The following is a 19338-nucleotide window of genomic DNA, read 5'->3' on the forward strand; positions in this document are numbered from 1 at the left end:
AGAATTGACTGTCACCGCATCACAGTATAGACTCTCACTAGAAGAATGCTTTGCTTTTACCTCCCGAACTTTCCGAACTCTGCACGAGGCAGCAAAGTGATTCATAATGCCACATTTGGCACATTTTTTTCCATATGCTGGGCATTGTCTGGCCTTGTGCTGTGTCTGGCACCTTGAGCAGTTGTACTCACCGTTATCACCAAACTTGCTGTTTTGTCTTGGGCGTGACGACTTCCTATCCTTAGTGGACACAAAGTCACAACTTACACTATCGTGAGTAGAACTCCGAGCTTGAATCTCCTTTGCTTGTTGTTGACTTTGTTCCATCAGACGGCAGTGTGCAGCAACTTTAGTAAGAGTAGCATTGTCTAACCTCAGCAGAGACTCCCGAACGGACGAATCTCTGATGCCCTGTACGATGCGGTCAACCAGCATATTCTCTTCCTGCGAAACTGGGCGCTCATAGCCACATGTTTTAATCAGGCGGCGGCAATCAGTCAAGAAATGATCAAAAGTCTCACCCTCAAGTTGCACACGCTGGTTAAAAACAAACCGTTCATACAAAGGATTTGTTTTTGGTGCCACGAACACGCGATACGCTTCCTTTACTTTAGAATACACAAGCTTGTCCTCCGGTGGGATGTCGAAAGTTTCGAAAAGGGCTCGTCCTTGGGAGCCTAACATGTTTTTGAGTAGGGCGATCTTAACCTTATCTGGGCCCTCATCCTGGCCCGTTGCGATTAAATAATTTTCAAAATCTCCTTCAAACACTTCCCAGTCTTTTCGGGCCGTGGGACTCTCCAAGTCGACAGAGTCAGGGAGCTTTACAAGATTGAGGCCTGCCATGGCACAAACAGAAAAAAACTATACGATTCAGTCTGTCAACAACATTGTTCGATATTCACTATTAACCACCGACGTCCGACAAACACGTGTCGACAAACAAACGCACACCTACAGGTTATATCACCTATAGCACACAAATCCAACGAACATGGACGAACTGAAATATGAACACAATTCCACACGACTGCGCCATGTTTTACTTGAGATCATAGGTTTTAAGTTGTAGATAAGCAAGTGCATGTAGTTAGCACTTAATATTCTTTATTGTCCGTTTACCGTGGTACATATACAGGCGCCATAACCGGAACTGACATTCACCTGTTATCAGTGATGCCAACCATCACGAGCAAGGCAGATGTACAACAATATCCATTTTGTTTAAGTTCTGCTAATCAAAAAGTCCACAAGTTTAACCGTGTTAAACATAAAAATAAAATAATGACCTGGAACGAGATACCCTTAAAACGTGATATTTCTGCATACGAGGGTGATGTAAACATTTCATGTATGTGCTTTCAATAGGTGACTTGTGATGTGGGGGAAGACCCAGCCCTGTTAACAATAGTCATGGATGGCAAGTTTGAACACATGAAACCAAAGCAACGCATCTCCGCCATCAAGAACCTCTCTGGCTTTCTTGGTCTTCATCACGTGAGTATTAATGCTAGATACCACCAAATGTATTCTTTAACTTTGACACTGAGTAGAAGTGCTCATGAAACCAACATGTCATGATGAAGACAGGTGAAAGAGGGAAGGGGAGTTTCTATAATGGCTGGTAAGCTGGTGAGTTACCAGAATGTGTCAACTCCCCACACATTTGCTAATCATACGTTAGTTATTTAAAAGTTGTAGCGAATGCGATATGTTATTTACGTAACACATTCACAGCAGACTGTTTGGCATGCAGCGCAGAAGCTGGGTTGTGTTTGTAGGCGACCTAGTGTACCAGACCAACGAGTGGAAATGACTGTTTTCTCCCCCTCAAACAAACTGCTTCTCCGTAGTACGCACTTGTGCACTAGAAACTGCAGGACTGTTCAGCATCTCTTGTTGAAGTTCAACCACTCAAAAAATCCACGAGTTTAACAGTGTTAAATGTAAAAATAAAATAATGTCCTTTAATGGGATATATGCCCTTAAACAGCCAAAAATGTGTCCAAAAACATACAGAGCGTTTAAAAGGGTGATATTCCAGTGTTCCTCATTGTCTTGTAGCCAGGGCGAAGGTGCAGCCCAAGGTGAGCTTGCTGTGTATACCCGTTTCAGATCACTGGAGTGCGCTACAAACTACCTCTTGTAGACTTAAAAAACTTTATTAACTGAAAAAGATTTAACTATGAGACAATGATGGTATACCTAAATTGTAAAATTCCGCAGGAAAAAAAATTAAATACTAATTTGCTGTAGGTACCCCCACTGGCTTGTTGTTTAAAACATTGATCTTCGCACATAATTTCAGTATCCGTTGTCCAGATCACACATCTGTTTATTCAAGTCGTGAAATGTAGTGTTAAAATTTTAAAAATTGGTGCTATATCTAGGCCGCCTGGATTGTACAGTGCAAGGGAATAGTGTTGAATATGCTTCCTCTAGCCTTTCATGGTACAGAAGGGAATATCTGTGAGGAAACCTCAAAATGAGTAAGAGGGAAATGGAGCATGCAGGCACAAGGAAGAGGAAAGTGTAGTAAGAAATTTACTGTGTAATAATTTTTACCTTGTATAATGTGTGTTGTTTGTAGTTAGATAAGTGTTGAAGTGGCAAAGAGAATTTCTACAGAGTCTTTATGACGTAAGACTTTGACAGCGTCTGCTTACATCTAATACTTATTATGGCTAGTGATATTTTGCATCCAACTTCCTGCATGACTCATGACTTTATGTGTACAGAGTTTGTTTCCAGGTGGCTTGAAGCTCATCATCTTTGGACTGCCTTGTGGTCTGAGCCCTTTCAGTATGCATTGGTGTGATGGGGAATGTAAATCTCACTTCGAATTAACTTATTGAATATTAAATAAGCTGACATTGATCCATGTGTCCTATTGAGTCCACTGAAGCAGTTATGACCTGTTGCTTTCTCAATCAGAGTGCAGCCAAGCCACTGACACACGTGAAATGCGCAGTGCTAGCAAGGCATAGTGTGTCGAGGGAACATGCACTGTCACAAGGCGACAATGAATCAATCCACGAACATTTGAAGGGTTGCGATGTCAGTGGTGACCTCAGGCACAGCAGCAGTGTTCGCAACTCTCGACAGAGACGCCTGCGAGGCACTTAGCCTTTGTGCTAGATTCCGACCATTCAACCCATGTTCTTATCTTTGTTAATTAGTTAGCTGTATCCTAGGTGCCTACATCCAGCGTATCCTCATTGGGTGACAACTCTACTTCCTAAGCCACTTCCATTGGTGACGTCATGACCCTAAGGACATTCACCACCTCGTGTTCGCTGTGGGCTAGTGCAAGGCTCCTCACTAGCTAGTGCTTTGCGAGTCACCCCAACCACTATCAGTATCCCACTTCCATCAAGGCAGTAGGCATCAAAGCTCTACATAGTACTGGCTGATAGTTTATTTTCCGTGTAGGGACAAGTTAACTTTGTCATCACCAGAAGTTTTGTACTCATATTTGTTTTGTCAGTTATTTTACAATGATGCCCTATTGCAGAGTGTCAATCCATATGAAAGAAATACAAAAATCTAAAAATTGATCAGGCCAATTTGTGTCTTGTATATTCTTTAATCTCCCCTCCTATCCCCCATATTCACTCCTTGATTTAATTTCAAGTGATCTGTTTCCCTTTATACTTAAATAACCTTAGATTACATTAAAGGAGTGATAAATAAAAAAAAACCTTAATCATGTGGTTTGAATTAGCATATGTGTAAAATGGTTTTGCCTTGTATAATTTTGAATTGATGTTTGAATTTATATTTTGGTTTAAAATGGTATTTATTGTCTACAAAAGGATTGTTATTTTTTTTTCCCCCACTTAGAGCTTGTTTCACCTGCAAGCAATGCCATCTCGCGTGGACTTACAAGGGAGTGGCGTGCTCATGGCTGGACCAGGAAACGTCAGGAAAAAGAACAGCAAATATTCTACAGCACTTCAGTGGCAGGTAGGTATTTTTTCTATGTTAGATATATAATTATTTTCTTAGCAGGGCCGGCGCGTCCATACAGGCGAACTAGGCAACTGCCTAGGGTGCCAAGTAGCTGGGGGCGGCACAGCACGACACATAACAGCTGATATAATATGTTTAACGATTATTGAAACTAGATGAAAATGGATTTTTGTAACAGTTTGGAATGTTTATATTGATATAAGTAATTATTTAAAGTCCACGGTGACCGGTTTATGATTTGTAATAAGTAAAAAAAGTAAAAAAAAAAAACAAACAAACCTGCTTAAATTTGATTGTTGACAAAATCTTAGGCTTACGTGATGTATTTTGAGGCAAGGAAAATTTTTTTTTGGGGTGTCCGGTGGGGGGGATTAAGGTTTTTCGCCTAGGGCGCCAATTTACCTTGCACCGGCCCTGTTTCTTAGATTGAGCCATTCAGTGAAATCTACAATTTAAACAAGTGTTCAGGGGCAAGTATGGAATAGGTATTGGCGTGGAGCAGGGCGAACCCCCCTCAACGGTGGAGCAGGCTGTGGCGCAGGGCGTGGCTGGAGACTGTACTGGGACGTGTGTGTGCGGGTGTTCAGGTGGGCTGCGACGGGCACGTCTGGAGGAAGCACTCGCGCGCGCTGGAGCGGCTAAAGCTGCAGGCGCAGGACGGCACGCTCGCCGAGGTGCTGCAGCAGCCGGTGGTGGGCTGGCACGTCAGGACAGAGCCGGCCGCCGCGCGGCGCAGCCGACGAGAGGTCCAGGTCAGCCTTCCTCGCCTTCCTCGCCTTCCTCGCCTTCCATGCCTTCCATGCCTTCCATGCCTTCCTCGCCTTCCATCGCCTTCCATCGCCTTCCTCGCCTTCCATCGCCTTCCTCGCCTTCCTCGCCTTCCATGCCTTCCATGCCTTCCATGCCTTCCTCACCTTCCATCGCCTTCCATGCCTTCCATGCCTTCCTCGCCTTCCATCGCCTTCCTCGCCTTCCTATCCTTCCTCGCCTTCCTTGCCTTCCTCGCCTTCCGTCGACTATCCATCTTCGACCAGAGATGTTGTGCATCCCTTCTAAAGTACCAATCTGCTCAGAATAAAGTACTGTACTATTTAAGTAGATCAGTGTTTCAGTTACAAACAATCCATTGTTTTCATCACAAACCATTTAATGATCATAATAAATATTTTCGACATTGTAAGATTATTTTCTTTATTAGGCCTAGGCCTGCACATTAACTTTGCAGATTATTTCTTAATTTTTTTTTTTTGTATTTCCGTTAAAACTTGTACGTTGTGTTGACATTTGATGAGCCTGCTGCTAAAATCGCTGTTGTGGTATGGCCGTGGTTCCGATTATCCGGTTTAAAGAACTTTTATTGTAATCGCTACAAATGTTTAGGTGTAAAGCATTATTTATTTTTGTTAGTTTTTGTCTGTTTATATTATTTTTCTGTTTTTCCAAATTGGGCACTTGCATACAACTTTCTTGCATTTAAAGGTCATATTTTAAAAACACTTTTCTTAAAGATCTGTAACCAACAAAAAAATGGCATTCGTTTTATTTTTGTTTCCATCAACTTCTTGTACTTGTGAACATATTTGGAAAATTTTGTGCTTGTTGCAAATGTGCTTGGTGGTAAGGGCTTTGTTTATTGTTTCCCCTTCAGACTGGGTCTGGTGACGGAGATGACTACGAATACTACGACTACGGCGATGACGTAGAAAGTGCAACTGAACCGGATGTGACGCCCGAACCACGAATCATCCCCACCATGTCTTCACCAACGTACCCACAACCAACAGACATGCCTCATTTGCACAGGCATCATCACGGAGAATCTCCTAATGACACTGTAAAGACTCTTGCGGAAATAACGTCGGCTAGTGAAGTTGCGTACACCCTGCCTACCAGTCCAGTTTATGGGACTATACTGCCTACACCAGTCTTGGTGAGTACATACTGTTGTAGTGTTTTTGGGAACACGGTTACAGAATAAAAACAATTTACAAATTTAAAACAACCATTAATAATGCAGTCTGATGTTCATCTCATATTGACATTATCGTGATAAATTTGAGAATAATGGTTCATGCATTCAGTTTTATGAGAATAAATAACCCCTCTATGATCTTATGGAGAGGATGTAGAAGCCAAAAGATGCCATCTTGGATTCTAAATTTTTACGTCATTATAAAATTTTATTGTTCTTTTTACAATATTTGCCTTTGTTAAGGAATAGAATGCAAACCAATAGCATTTGAGACTATAAAAAATTTTACTATTGTTTTATATTTCAAGTAATTCTATTAAGTTATTCAAAATCTGATCACCCTAATCATATTACAAGAGAAACTATTTTCTGCTTCCTACTTTCTCACAAAAACTTAAAACAGTTATCTGATTGAAATATTAAACCTTTTTTAGTTACATCAGTAAAGCTCATTAGGCAAATATACTTTATTTTGTTTGAATGGGTTTGGATACTGTGATACCCAGGTTGTGGTAAACAATTAAATAATAAAAAAAACTTCAATAATTTATGATTTTGCAATGCAGAAGAAAGAATAATGACCTCTAATCTATTTTATACTGAACATAGACTACTATTAGTTTTTTGGAAGTAAAAATAGTTCTTTGAAACAGATTAACAATTGCTTAGCAAACACAGTCATTAAGAACCTTCATTTTATACCAGTGAATGACTTTATTATTAGAATTCAGGAGATGGATTGAAAAACATTTATTGTATTAAGGAACTGTATTGAGAACTGGTTGTTAGTTTTCTCTGTGTCTAAATGTAGAGCAGCCAAAAAATTTAGCATGCTCTTACAAAAATGTGCTTTGTTGTGTGCAATTTTATTGCAAAAATATAAGCGTTTTATTTGTTGATGAAACTTGCGCAGGTCCCGGTGCGTCCTACACAGGTGCTAGCGAGTGAAGTGCTTGTGGAGGCAACCAGAGTTTACAACAATTTTGCAGAAATAACTCCGTCCGCCACCCCGGTGCTGGAGACAGAGGTGGAACCCACAGTCACCACTGAGCAGCCTACAATGCAGGTGGGAGCTTGGCGTTTGAAGCCATCTGCAATAACGTGTAGATTTCGCTTCCTTTGTAAATACTGATGTACATACACTTTCTATATATTTATAAATAATATATATTATTGTGATTAATAGTCCATATATCATTTTATGTATTTAATTACGTAAAGTAACTCTTCCAGTTTCAAACCATTTTCTGTATGTATGTGTGTGTCATTCGAGGCATGTTTTAACGTTGCAAGACACCTGCCCTCCGCAGCTTTGCAGGGTATTCTTATGTCATTATATTTATCACTACTACAGCTGATTTATATTTATATGGTTCAGGGTCATGGTGACCCTAGTTATTTATACTTGCATTTTTCCCTTTTTAAAATTTCCTGTAATTAACATTCATAGTTCATTATTTTATTTTGAAAAGACTTTAAAAGATGTTTTTCTGGTTTTTATTTTTATGCTAGGTTAGTATTTATGTAAATGTAATTTTTCAATATTTCATTTAAATATTTTTTTAGGTATAATATTTATGTACACATTTTGTTGCGTGTTTGGGATGTTTTGAGAATGTTGGACAGTAGTTTCTCTGAAAGAAAGAAAAAGGTGTGACGCTGAGGTGCCGAAATGACAGATAATATATTGCGTGTTAGAGACAGAGACATAGGCCAGGACCGTGGGAAGGCTGTCTGACCGCGGAATCACATAATCGTAACTGTAAGAGTAATCATTGTAGCCAATAGGAAGGAAGCAATTCCGGGGAAGTCTCCAGTTTTTATTACTCTGTGTGTTCTTGTAGGGTGTGTGCTTTGTCTCGTCAGTCATTGTTCAAGTACTGTGTTGAAAGGACGTGTGGGGGCGGCAGTTCAGAAAAATACATATTATGAGTGCTAATAAGAGGAAGACATTTTCATGTCTGGGTGTTACTGCCATGTCACATTTAGTTTTAACCTTTGTTTTGTGTGTCCTCCCCTCTTGTAAAGGCTGATCACACATTTCGAACACCAAGCTGTGAGTATTCTCCAATATAATTTTTAATAAATTGAAAATAATTTCCACATTTTTAATCAGAATACCTACACTAGGAATTGGCTTAAAACTCGACCAAAACAAAGACTCAATGCAAAATTTGGTTCGAATTGGGGTTTGTATCAAATTGATAATATTTTGATTAAACTTTAAATACAAATTTATTTTACTTATTACTTCCAACATCAAGCTAAAGGTTGAAAAAAAAATATTACAAACTGAAGCAAACATGACTAATCTTGATAAGGTTATTAATGTTACCTAAATTAGGTCAATATAATTACAAGGTAAAGTTACCGCAAGATACAGTAAGTACTCTCATCCATTTTTAGTTAAATATACCATTAAGACTAAAACAAATTTCCAGTGGCGGAATATTAAAAAAGACATAAATTCAAGCAATAGAAAAGAAATATTCATTCTTAAGAAAATAACAAAGACCATAAAAAACTTTCTATTAAAAATTTTTCTTAAAATGAATTTCGTAACAGGGAGTTTTTTTGGCCTTCAATGCTTTTTTAAGCATGCTTAATTGTCTACTTCTTGACAACTTTAGCTTGCTATAAAAGTCTGCTTCTTCTTTTAGATGCATATGATAAAAGTTTATTAAAAAAAAAGTTGTAACCACAAAGAATTTCACAAATTCCCTTTGTTTCTTTTGAGTTTGTACTCCACACCAAAATCAATTTACTTATTCTTAAGCGGAGTTGCCCAAAATCTGACGCACCAACACCATCTAAAAATGGCCAAGACAGTACTTTCAGTTTGTTCCACAGCACTTCCAAGGCCAAAGCTTAAAATATTAAGCTTCACACTACCCATCATATATGGGCGGTAAACGTCAGCCACCTCGTTTCCATCGCAGCCCGCAAGGCTGAGCAGTTGTGCTCGCAGGCCGTCATCACACACATGCGGCAGTCGTCCGCCTTACTCTAGCCGCGGTCAGAACACAAGTCAGGTCATCATCGTACTTCACAGGTCAAAATCCTCCACACACGCACGCATGTGCACGTCACAGCACACCCTCGGAGCTGCACACACCACTACCATTCGCCCAGTGTCTCAGTATCGCTTCCACCTGCAGGGTAAGCGCAGCCCACCAAAGGGCTGCGACCACTCACAATAGAGTTTCAATATGGTCCATCCTAGAACCCGTGACTCCCGCTAAGCTCCCACTTACTGATATAAAGTTCTGCTTTTACGCAAAAGAAATTTAAAGTCTTTTTAGAAAAAATTATGACTAAACCTCTTTAAAACTTAAGTTACAAAACATCTGTTAAAGGAAACCTAAAATAAATAACAAATAGAATTAATTAAACTTGAACAATAAATAATCTAAAAAATTAGATTTTTTACACAACAAGCCAAAACTAGCCACAGTTTTTATCTTTTTATGACATTTTATTTGGAAATTAGGCCCCAGACATGTCCACCTGGATTTATTTCCCGTGTATCTTTGTACCTAGATGATGGAGTCGCTAAGGACATTATTTTGTTTGGGCATAGGACTGAGTAATGATTGGCGAAAATGTTTTCTGTTGGACCTATTTTTTAAAGAATATGTAAGTTTGTCATAGTAAGAAGAATAAATTTATGTATGTGCAAGTAACAATCGTCTTAGCCAGGCACGATTAAGACTTGTTACATTGTGAGTTTGATAATTTACATAAAGTCTTGCCTTCTTTACTTAACTTGTTATATTGTGGTTAGTAAATTAAAATTTTAAATACCAGCATATTTTTCAGGTCACCGAGCCACTCCCTTCAGTTGGTAGCAGTGGCGTCAGCAGCAGTGAAGCTGAGTCCAGCAGTGGTACCACTACTACCACAACCACAACAATAACCACCACTACCACCGTCTCAACAGAAGATTTGCCTGCCACTGAGGAGTCTTCAACTACCGAGGAGGCATCATCGAATACCTCTCCGGCGCTAACGCATCGAACATCGACGCCTCCTGGCCCTGATGAGGAGATTGTGTTTGGAGTTAAGAACATACCTCCCAACACAGGCACTTTGCTGCCCCGTCTTCCGGTCACAGCTGGAAAAGCTATCAGGTGAGATTAATAAACAGGCGTGAGCACTTAAACTACATCTAGGTATTAAAACTACCAGCATCTAAGCCATCCATAATTCCTGGTACTTTTTTTTAACATAAGTTACATAGTTTTATAATTTGTAACATATTTTGCTATACATCCAGCAAAAATCACAAGTGATTGTACTAGGTAATTTTTTTTAATCAAACATCTAAAAGTAATAGTGACTGCTAAATAAATTTCATCAGCTATGATTATTTTAATTTGCAGGATCAAAACAGGAATCTTCATTTATTTGGTGACACTGTGACTTTAAATATGAAACTAAAAAGAACAAAAATTAATTTGTTTCTTATACTAGTTTTAGGTGTTTAAAATAATTTAACTCCAATTTCAACTTTTCTTCAAAACAGATGTAACAATAAGTACTGATGTTCTGAGTATCTCCTGTTATCTTTCTTGATGAAAATGTTTAGCGGAATTCTTTGGGGAAATCTGTTGCTTAATCTATTATTATGTTTTCAGATATGTTATTCCAGAAAATGCATTCTCAGATTTGGAAGATGGTAGCACAAGAAATCTCCAGCTTACATTTTTGGCTCCTAACAACAGTACCATTTCACCAAACAATTGGCTTCAATTCAATCCAGAAACCCAAGAGGTTTATGGTTTGTAAGTACAATTGTTTATTGTTGGTAGGTTGGCAGATATATGTATTTAATTGGATATTTGCTTACAAATGTTAAATATCATAGCTTAGCTAATAGTACTGCGTAACGGACATTTACTGAAATGTTAGTTTACTAATTTTCATTAAATTTGTGTGCACTCAAAATGGTTTGTATGTGTTAGCAACAACAGTTTTGTGGAGTTTTTATCATCATTAAGACATGCCACCAAGCAATAGTTATTATTCATTTGGTGAAACTTCAGTGAGCCTGCATAATTAAAACAAATTATTAATGTGTCTGCTAGTAAAGAGGGATTTGAGCCAGACAAATGAAGAAATAACAATAATTTTCTCCAAACAAACCCATCACTAAGTAATTCGCAGTTTGTGGTGGCATTAAAAAAATTTGTAATTTTAGTTTCATGTAAGTTGCATGTTGCAAATGCTGTGAGTACTATGAAGTGCATTATTCGTGTCAGTTACACATTCTTAGTGATAACAGTTAGTGAACAAGTGTACATAGTTGACTAAGTTAAAAACTTGTTTCATTTTCACAAGCTTCTCAGTGGCCACAATCCATAACGCTTCATGCTTATTTCTCATGGACTCAGTCCTAACACCCCGGCATGACTCAAATATACGAATATCTAGCCGGTATCCTAGTGGTTCGAAGCCCACTGTAATCTTGGAGGCCTGGTTAAGTGTATGCACTCTAAAAGTGTGTGTACACACATGCCAGGCATGGAACTGCCATACAATATTCACAGTAGTAATGTTTTTCTGTAAGGCTCAAAGCGGTGACCCTATGCTTTTATGCTATAACATTGAATATGAAGGCTCTCTGAAAATCCTTATTCTACTAACAATAATGAATTCTAAAAAAAATAAATTGTGAAAATATTAGTTTTAGCCATTTGACCTTTAAATAATAAATGTAAAAAAAAAACAAAAGCTATGAAACAAAACTATCATAGAAAAGTGCAACGTTTTAAATGTTATTGGTAGGGCCATGCAATTATCGCGATCACGAAAAAACGACGAAAAACGCGAAATTTTTAATTAAATCTGATTTTCCCACGAAATTTGCCTTTTTTTTTTTGACAATTCACGATAAAACACGCGAAATACGCAAAAAATATTTATTAACTCCTTTGTTCAACACAACAGAGACAGTGCCAACTTGTACCACCTTACTACGAAAATAATATGCAATAAGTTTTATAACTGTAAACACGGCAAGAAATTTCAACAATCCTTAAAAATCTGACGTGAGTAGAGTATTAAACTTGTATTCTCGTAAATTCATGCGGTAAGGGATGTGGATTGGAATCCAAACAGTATTTTTTTTTTTCCCCGTAGCAACGTTACCAATTTATAATATATTTTTTCTAACCTCAGATAACTTTTCGTATATATAAAGCTGTCGGGAAAAAATTAAATAGAACCATCCGTCGAAACGATTGTGGTAATATATTTTATTAACGAAGTCACGCGCCATATTCTTTGTTGATACTGCAAATTTGACCAAAGAGTCACAGACTCTTTCTATGCATAGATGTGTCTATCCAGATGTAGAAAGCCGCTCACCCGAACAGTTACGAAGTTTTCCGATCGCAAGTAAAAAAGCACCATAATTGAAGGATTAAAATATTTTTATTTTACGGTCATTAAGTAATTTAAATAACGCCAACCTAACCTAAGATAATGTTTAACCTCGGAAGATTTCAGGTTGTGCTTGTGGTTTCTATTTGAACTGTAAGTTCTCCATCCAATATAGCACAATGTTTTTAAAAGGCAATATCGCCACTATTCCAAAATGGCGCCGTCCTGGAAATGTTCAGTATTCACAATGAATGCAACACATTAGGTCCTGAAATTAAAAAAAAAATTTCTTGGAAATAATTAATTGTTGGTTATTTCAACATGCCAAAAACGTGTAAAGGAATTTAAAAGTGATGGCTTTTTTATTTTTGATGAAGGAAGTAAAATTATGATGTGCAAGTATTGCACAAGTATTGTATATAGTGTGGAGTGGCTGCGAAAAGACTTGATTCCTGTAACTGCAGTCTGATACTTCAGGCCAACCATTTCAAGCATACTAGGGACATTGTTGTACATTTTAAATAAATTATCAATATAAATATACCTATATATGTATATATTTTTAAAATTTATTGCAAGGTATATGCATTAAGTGGCTTGAATATAAATGCATTACATATATATTATATGCTAAGTTGATTAGTTTTAATATGCTATTCTAAAGTTAATAAAGTGTATATATGCATATTTGTATAGGAAATTCAATGGAAAAATAATTTTAAAAAATAATATTATTTGCTGGTAATTTTTTTTGCCGATTTTTAACACCTCTTTTCAGTTTTTTTAACGAATTTTTATACCGCTTTTACCTGTTTATAATGACGAAATACCTCATTTTTATTCACCACTTTCAGGTGGCCCTAGTTATTGGTTCACTAGCGGTGTCTACCAGCGACCATGACATCATACAACGTGGTCTTTGACAGCAGACGAAACTGGGTGGAGTGAGGGGAGGGCATCCCATAATTTCTTTCTTGCTCACATACTTCATATGACAATTTCTCACTTGTTCACAGCCAACATACAACAATTTTCACAATTGCACACCATAATTCCAGTATGGTGTACCATAGTTACCAGCATGGCTGGACTGGAATGCTCCCCCTGCTACCACCTTTAATAAATTTTGAAAAATTTATGGTACTCGTACATTGGAGCTCTTAGGCCTTTTTGCATAACTGTACGATGTAAAACCCTACCAAACAAAAGTTTTTTCCTTGCAGGCCACTCGATGAGAACGTGTCCCGCTGGCCGTACATCCTGGAGGCGACGGACAGGGAAGGAGCGAAAACTTCCCAGCAGTTGGTGGTCTGGGTCCAGCAGCATAAAGGCTCAAGGGCGGTGCACCACGAGTTCTCCCTCCACTTGCGGCTGGAGAAGAAGTTTGAGTTCCCGTCGGTGGTCGACTGGGAGATGCACGTGTTGGACAGCTTGGCGCGACTGTACGGAGACGCAGACACCAGCCAGATCACCGTGCGAAACGTCTCGCTCCAGGTGGACCCCATCATCTTTTCCTGGACGAATGACTCGCTGCCACGGACCCACTGCCCAAAAAAAGAAATTGATGATCTCTTTAAGGTGACTTTCTATATTCTTTTATCTGCTGAAAATGTATTATATAGTGTGTGTACTCAGTTTTTATGTTTGTAGAGCCACAATAATTTTAGTAATTCAAGATAACTTGTATACAATTCAATAGAATAAACAACACAGTAGTCAAGTTCTGGTGCTAGTCTCTTTTTATGATTTTACCATTTGATGTTTTATTATATATTCCATATTTTTTGCCATTGCCTAAGTTACAGAATATGTATTTTCACCCAAAAGCCAAGATAATTTTATAATTTTTTTTTGTTATGTATTTTGTTCAAAACAAATGAATTCAAACCTTTATGAAATGAAAAGCCAAGGCACAGGGTGGGACATCACTTAAGGTTTTAGTGAGTTGTGAACCCACACTTTATTCAGAATTAGGAATCATTTAACATACTGCAGATTGGTTCAACTTCCTCATCACCTGAATGTGCTCAACATGGAACCAGAAGAAGCTTTAATAATTTTTTGTACAAACTGTTAGTACCTTGAAAATTTACGAAGTTTCTCTGGTCATTAATATGAATTTTTCTGTCTCTTAAGAAATCTTTTAAAAGGAATGGGAAGTATTAATAAACAATACCTTTTTTCTGGAGTGTATCACCCACGAACTGAGTAGTAAATACCTGCTCTCGTTGGTGCTATGGTTAGCAGATTGGAAAGTTAACGAATGTTGCAATAAGCCATTGTGAGTTCTCAGGTTACTCAATGCTCCAATTGTCTCTAATGAACCAATTTCGACAATGTGTTCAAGCCAGTACTGCCAAGTAATATTGATTTCCATTAATTATTACTGATTTAGACATCCAGTTACGGAACTAAGGAATGTTATGTATTTATTAAATAAACATAGACCCTTATGTATGTCTCAAAATCAACGTTTCTTACAGTAAATAGTATTGCTCGTGTATAAAACAAATATTTCATAAAGTACTTAACATAAATATGAATCCCGAATCTTATTTTATTTTTTAAGTTACTAAGGGGTTTGTTTATAAACCTCTTTAAGTTACTTAATGGATGGATTATAATTTACTGTATAGAAGTGGTGTTAATTATTTTGTAATCTAGCATCTAGCATACAATTCATAGTGTTTGTGTAGTGCGAGTTGAATTGCATGCAGAAATGTGATTACCGATTGACGTGTCTGGAAGTTGGCAGCACTGTGTTAAACCCTACTCCGGATGTGGTTCCAGGTGATGGTGCTGAACGATAATGGGGACCCGTCGACCGCCCTCAAGGACGCGCTGCTGCCGTCGGTGCGGGTGAAGAAGGTGACCTACCGCGGCCTCGGGCAGTGTGAGCCCGCCCCCCCTCCGGCCCCGCCCCGCACTCCGCAGGACAACTTCCCCCCCGTGGCCAGGAACCAGGTGGACCACATCAACGCCACGGTCGGCCAGCTCCTGGTGTTCAAGGTGCCCGAGGTAGGACGCCGTGCCTCTCACTCGTTTATTTCCCGATGATTGTCAGATGCTACACGGGCAGCAACTTTCTTGGATTATAATTGGACGTAGTTATGCAAAAAGGAACCAACCCACAATTTTTTTATATTTTATTAGAAAATAAATTAAAATAATACAAGGTTGATCATACCGTCGTTGCTATTATTATATCAGTATTTATACTAGACCATTAAAATTATACCCACATTATATTATCAACAGGAGAATTACAATTTATAATTAACTTTAACGTCAAAATACTCAGAATAGGTTTCATGTGGGTTGGTTCCTTTTTGTATAACTACGTCCATATATGCTTGATTGAACAGATTGCAGTTGGGCTTCCACCTGGTGGCAAGGAGACATTTCCATCCTATCTTACTCTACACCTTTCAGCTTCTTCCTCACTTCCAATACTTTACCCTCGAGTCTGTTCCACTCCCACCAGGTCTGCTCATAAAACTAGTGTTAACCTCTTTTCCGTTCTCCTCCGCACCCTCTTCATCTTCTACTCATGGTCGCTTCTTCCTCGATGCAGCCAGCTTCCCAGTTTCTCTCCATGTACAACCTCACTCACCTATCCCTCACCCCAAATCTTTGACCATCATGGATAGACTATGTGTTGGGGCTGGAATTTTTTGCGAACAAATCTTTTTAACGTCCATTACATCAAACAAGGTATACTGGTACCGGCAGACGTTTGTTCATACCTGAGCGGAGGGATCGGTGGTAAGCTACTCGAGGGGGGGGATGGATGCATGCGCAGGTCAGGCGATGCTATCAGCTGTTCTACAAACATCAGCTATGGCGAGTTCAGTTGCGTGGAAGGCTGTTAAGTATAAAAGATGGTTAGACTGGTACGGGTAAGTTATTCACAGCAGTGAACACGTAATTATAAAGTATGTGACAGTGTTGTGATGAAGAGGCTAAAAAAGGTTCTTTTTTTAGAGTCGCTTCAGAGGGCAACATTAAGAGCTTCCAAATATACTGCCGTTAATGAAAGAGCCATGAGCATTATTCATAAAGCAAGTAGAGAACAGTCAAATGAGCCTCAAACAACCCCAGGAAAAAGCATGATATAGTGAAAAAATTGTCTAAATCATGCAAAAAAAATTATATTAAACTTAATTAAGTCACCGCCAGTATTCGTTTTTTAAAAATTCAAGTTTAAAATGTCTTGCTGAATGCCATTGCTGCAGGGATTCACTACCAAATTTGTTGAAATAATCTAACCAGTATGCACACTAATAAAATGCAGTTATTATGAGCAAGGTAACATTTTAATTTGAAAAATATTTTAGATGGCGTGAATGTTGTATCCATATAATTTCTGTACAATATAGAAAATAAATATTAATTTGTCCTTTTCTCCTTTCTAAGATATGTTTATCATAACTGCATTTAATTTCATTTTGACGATACTTACTTTTTCTTGTTGCATTTCACGTAATGAGAAAAAATTTATTCGCATACACAAAACAAAAATTTGTATTGAGCCTCACAGTTTCGACAAGAGAACTCTTTTTTAGTATGGTTTATGTTTAAAGAAAATTGTGTTCAGAAGTCTTATTGTTCAAAACCATTATTCTTAAATTTCATTTGATTGTATCTGTTTTTTACTTTTTTCTTATAAAATTATAAAGTGATATGTATGCACTATTAGATATGTTGTCCCTAATAAATGTCTCTGTGTCCTGTACTGTTCTCTAATGTTTGCTGTTGTTACTCAAGAACAAATACCAAAATGCATATGTCATTAGGCCCTACTGTTGTCGCCTGTCCACAGACTGGGCCGTGATGAACTTGTCTAGCAAGTAGGAGGGGGAATCGCATGCACAAATATCTGCCGGTACCTGTACCCATACCAACGGTTTCTTCCATGTAATTAGCGATCATATGCGAGAGAAGCCATTGCCTTATTTGACCGAGCCACTAGACGCTGAAGAATTCAAACAAACATGAAACACAGATGATACTATAGTGATTTAACTTTCAGCTAGTCTCTAAATCTTTTCTCGAAAAATGTGTGTCCCTAACTATGTCTCTTGCCCCCTGCCTTTTCCTTCTTCCACATACCCTTGACCCATCATACTGCCCTTTCTTTATCTTAAAAACATTAGCTTGCAACGAGTCCAGTTGCTTACTATTTAGTTAGTTTTTACTAATGTTTGACTGACAAGAATGAATTTCAAGCTTTCTAACCATGAAGCATTCTCATGTGCTGAAATAGGCATATATTTACCTGAGAGAATTTTTAAAAAAGTAATTGGGCACATTAAATTTTGTTAGTCGAGAGAATTTTAATGATTTGTTGTGTGTCCAGCACTGTCTGGGTGGTTTGAGTGAAAGTAGTAGTTAACTGGGCTAGGAGGCAGAGATGTGCACATAGTTCCTGTCTTGCTATTTACTTTCTCAAATACGGTAAGAATTTATGTACTTCTGTGTATAAATGCTTTGGCCCAAACATTTTATGGTTCACACATACCCTATATCATCATTATAGTCACTCTGTTAAAAACAATTCCATGTCAAGACAAAGGTAAGAGTACGAAGAAACTCAGGGGACCAGGCAATCCGCCTGTTACAGTATGAGAGTAACAATTTTTTTAGTCATTCCATAATTTACAGTTTGAAATAAATAATTTACAAGAGTCAGGGTGATAAGTTCAACTATCAAGTTATCAAAATTTTGGTCACACTAATCAATAAATGGGTTTTCCTTTCTCTTTATGTAAAATTATTCCTCTATTATTTCTTATTTACATAAGTAATTTAACCAACGAGATGCAATTTGACATTTTATTTTGCTATAGATACTTACCAATCAATGATCACTTGTTTCAGGATTCCTTCTATGATCCCGAGGACGGCAGCGCCCGTCACCTGAAGCTGTCGCTGCTGACAATGAACCGGATGCCGATCGACCCCACCCACTGGCTGCAGTTTGATGCCAAGAACCAAGAGTTTTATGGGATACCCTCCAGAAATGATGAGGGCAGGAGAGAATACCAACTGGTAATGTGTAGAGCGGTTTGCTTTAATCTACAGGCAAATGTAAAAAATTATTTTTGAGCTTAACTTACTACATCTTGCTTGTGTAACTACTAACTTCTAAAACATTTTATCTGCAAGATTTAAAAATTTTCAAATAGAATGTAAACTGGTTACAGCATTCAATACAATTTTGCTTACGAGAAAACGTTGCCAGGTGTTTCGTTCTCGGCTATTTTTTTAAAAGTAGCTGACTTTGTGCATGTGCAGATAGTAAATAAAAATTCTGTTTTTGATTGGAATTGGGTTGTACTTTTGTACGATGGAATTTTTCATTGAAGTAGTACAAAAATATCCATGTTTATGGAATGAATAAATGGAAGAACATAGAAAGCAGGAATATACAGGTCAATGCTATCAACTGAGTTGTATTTATCCTGAGATAATCAATAATTTTGGCTTCTCTCTCACACACAACTGCTTCATCAAATAATGACATTCTTCATATTTTTTTTCATATTAATTTAATGAAACTATTTCTTTTTACATTTACATACTGTGACAGCTAGCTGAATATCATAATAGTCAATATCGTCTCTCCGACATCGTGAACTAGACTGATCTGTCTGGCCACCTAGCATGGCACCTTTAGACACAGTTTTTGTGTTTAGGGAATCCAAATAGTTTAATCATTATGGTTTGTAAAACTAACTTAGTGCAAAAGTATAAATTTTGGGCAACTATAATCTAAATTTTTTTTAAAAATTATCAGTACCTTTGAATATATTATTAGTTCCTTTATTTTATCAAAATAGTTGATAAAGAAACAAGCACTTCATTTTAATAAAATTACATATTGAATCACTGGTACTGTTAATTAGCAATGTGCTACAAGCAAAATGTGACAGAGCTTGTCCCACTTATTGGTTATTGGTAGAGTCGTTCATATGTGTTTGATTTTACTTTGTTTATGTTCAGCACAT

At 37.7% G+C, this 19338-nt stretch overlaps 1 protein-coding gene across 3 annotated transcripts in view; it reads left to right on the top strand.

The window, feature by feature from the left end:
• The window catches only part of LOC134532972 (dystroglycan 1), a 531384-nt gene that overhangs the window by 510099 nt on the left and 1947 nt on the right, over positions 1-19338 (top strand). For all 3 annotated transcript variants that reach the window (XM_063370062.1, XM_063370061.1, XM_063370063.1), the window contains exons 4-13: positions 1369-1497; positions 3844-3966; positions 4560-4724; positions 5621-5902; positions 6858-7010; positions 9764-10074; positions 10582-10728; positions 13552-13906; positions 15119-15346; positions 18209-18379. In XM_063370062.1, coding sequence (XP_063226132.1) covers positions 1369-1497; positions 3844-3966; positions 4560-4724; positions 5621-5902; positions 6858-7010; positions 9764-10074; positions 10582-10728; positions 13552-13906; positions 15119-15346; positions 18209-18379 — 2064 coding nt within the window. The remainder of the gene's footprint in view (positions 1-1368; positions 1498-3843; positions 3967-4559; positions 4725-5620; positions 5903-6857; positions 7011-9763; positions 10075-10581; positions 10729-13551; positions 13907-15118; positions 15347-18208; positions 18380-19338) is intronic.

Source organism: Bacillus rossius, chromosome 6 (assembly GCF_032445375.1).
Source record: "Bacillus rossius redtenbacheri isolate Brsri chromosome 6, Brsri_v3, whole genome shotgun sequence".
NCBI classification, from domain to species: Eukaryota; Metazoa; Arthropoda; class Insecta; order Phasmatodea; family Bacillidae; genus Bacillus; species Bacillus rossius.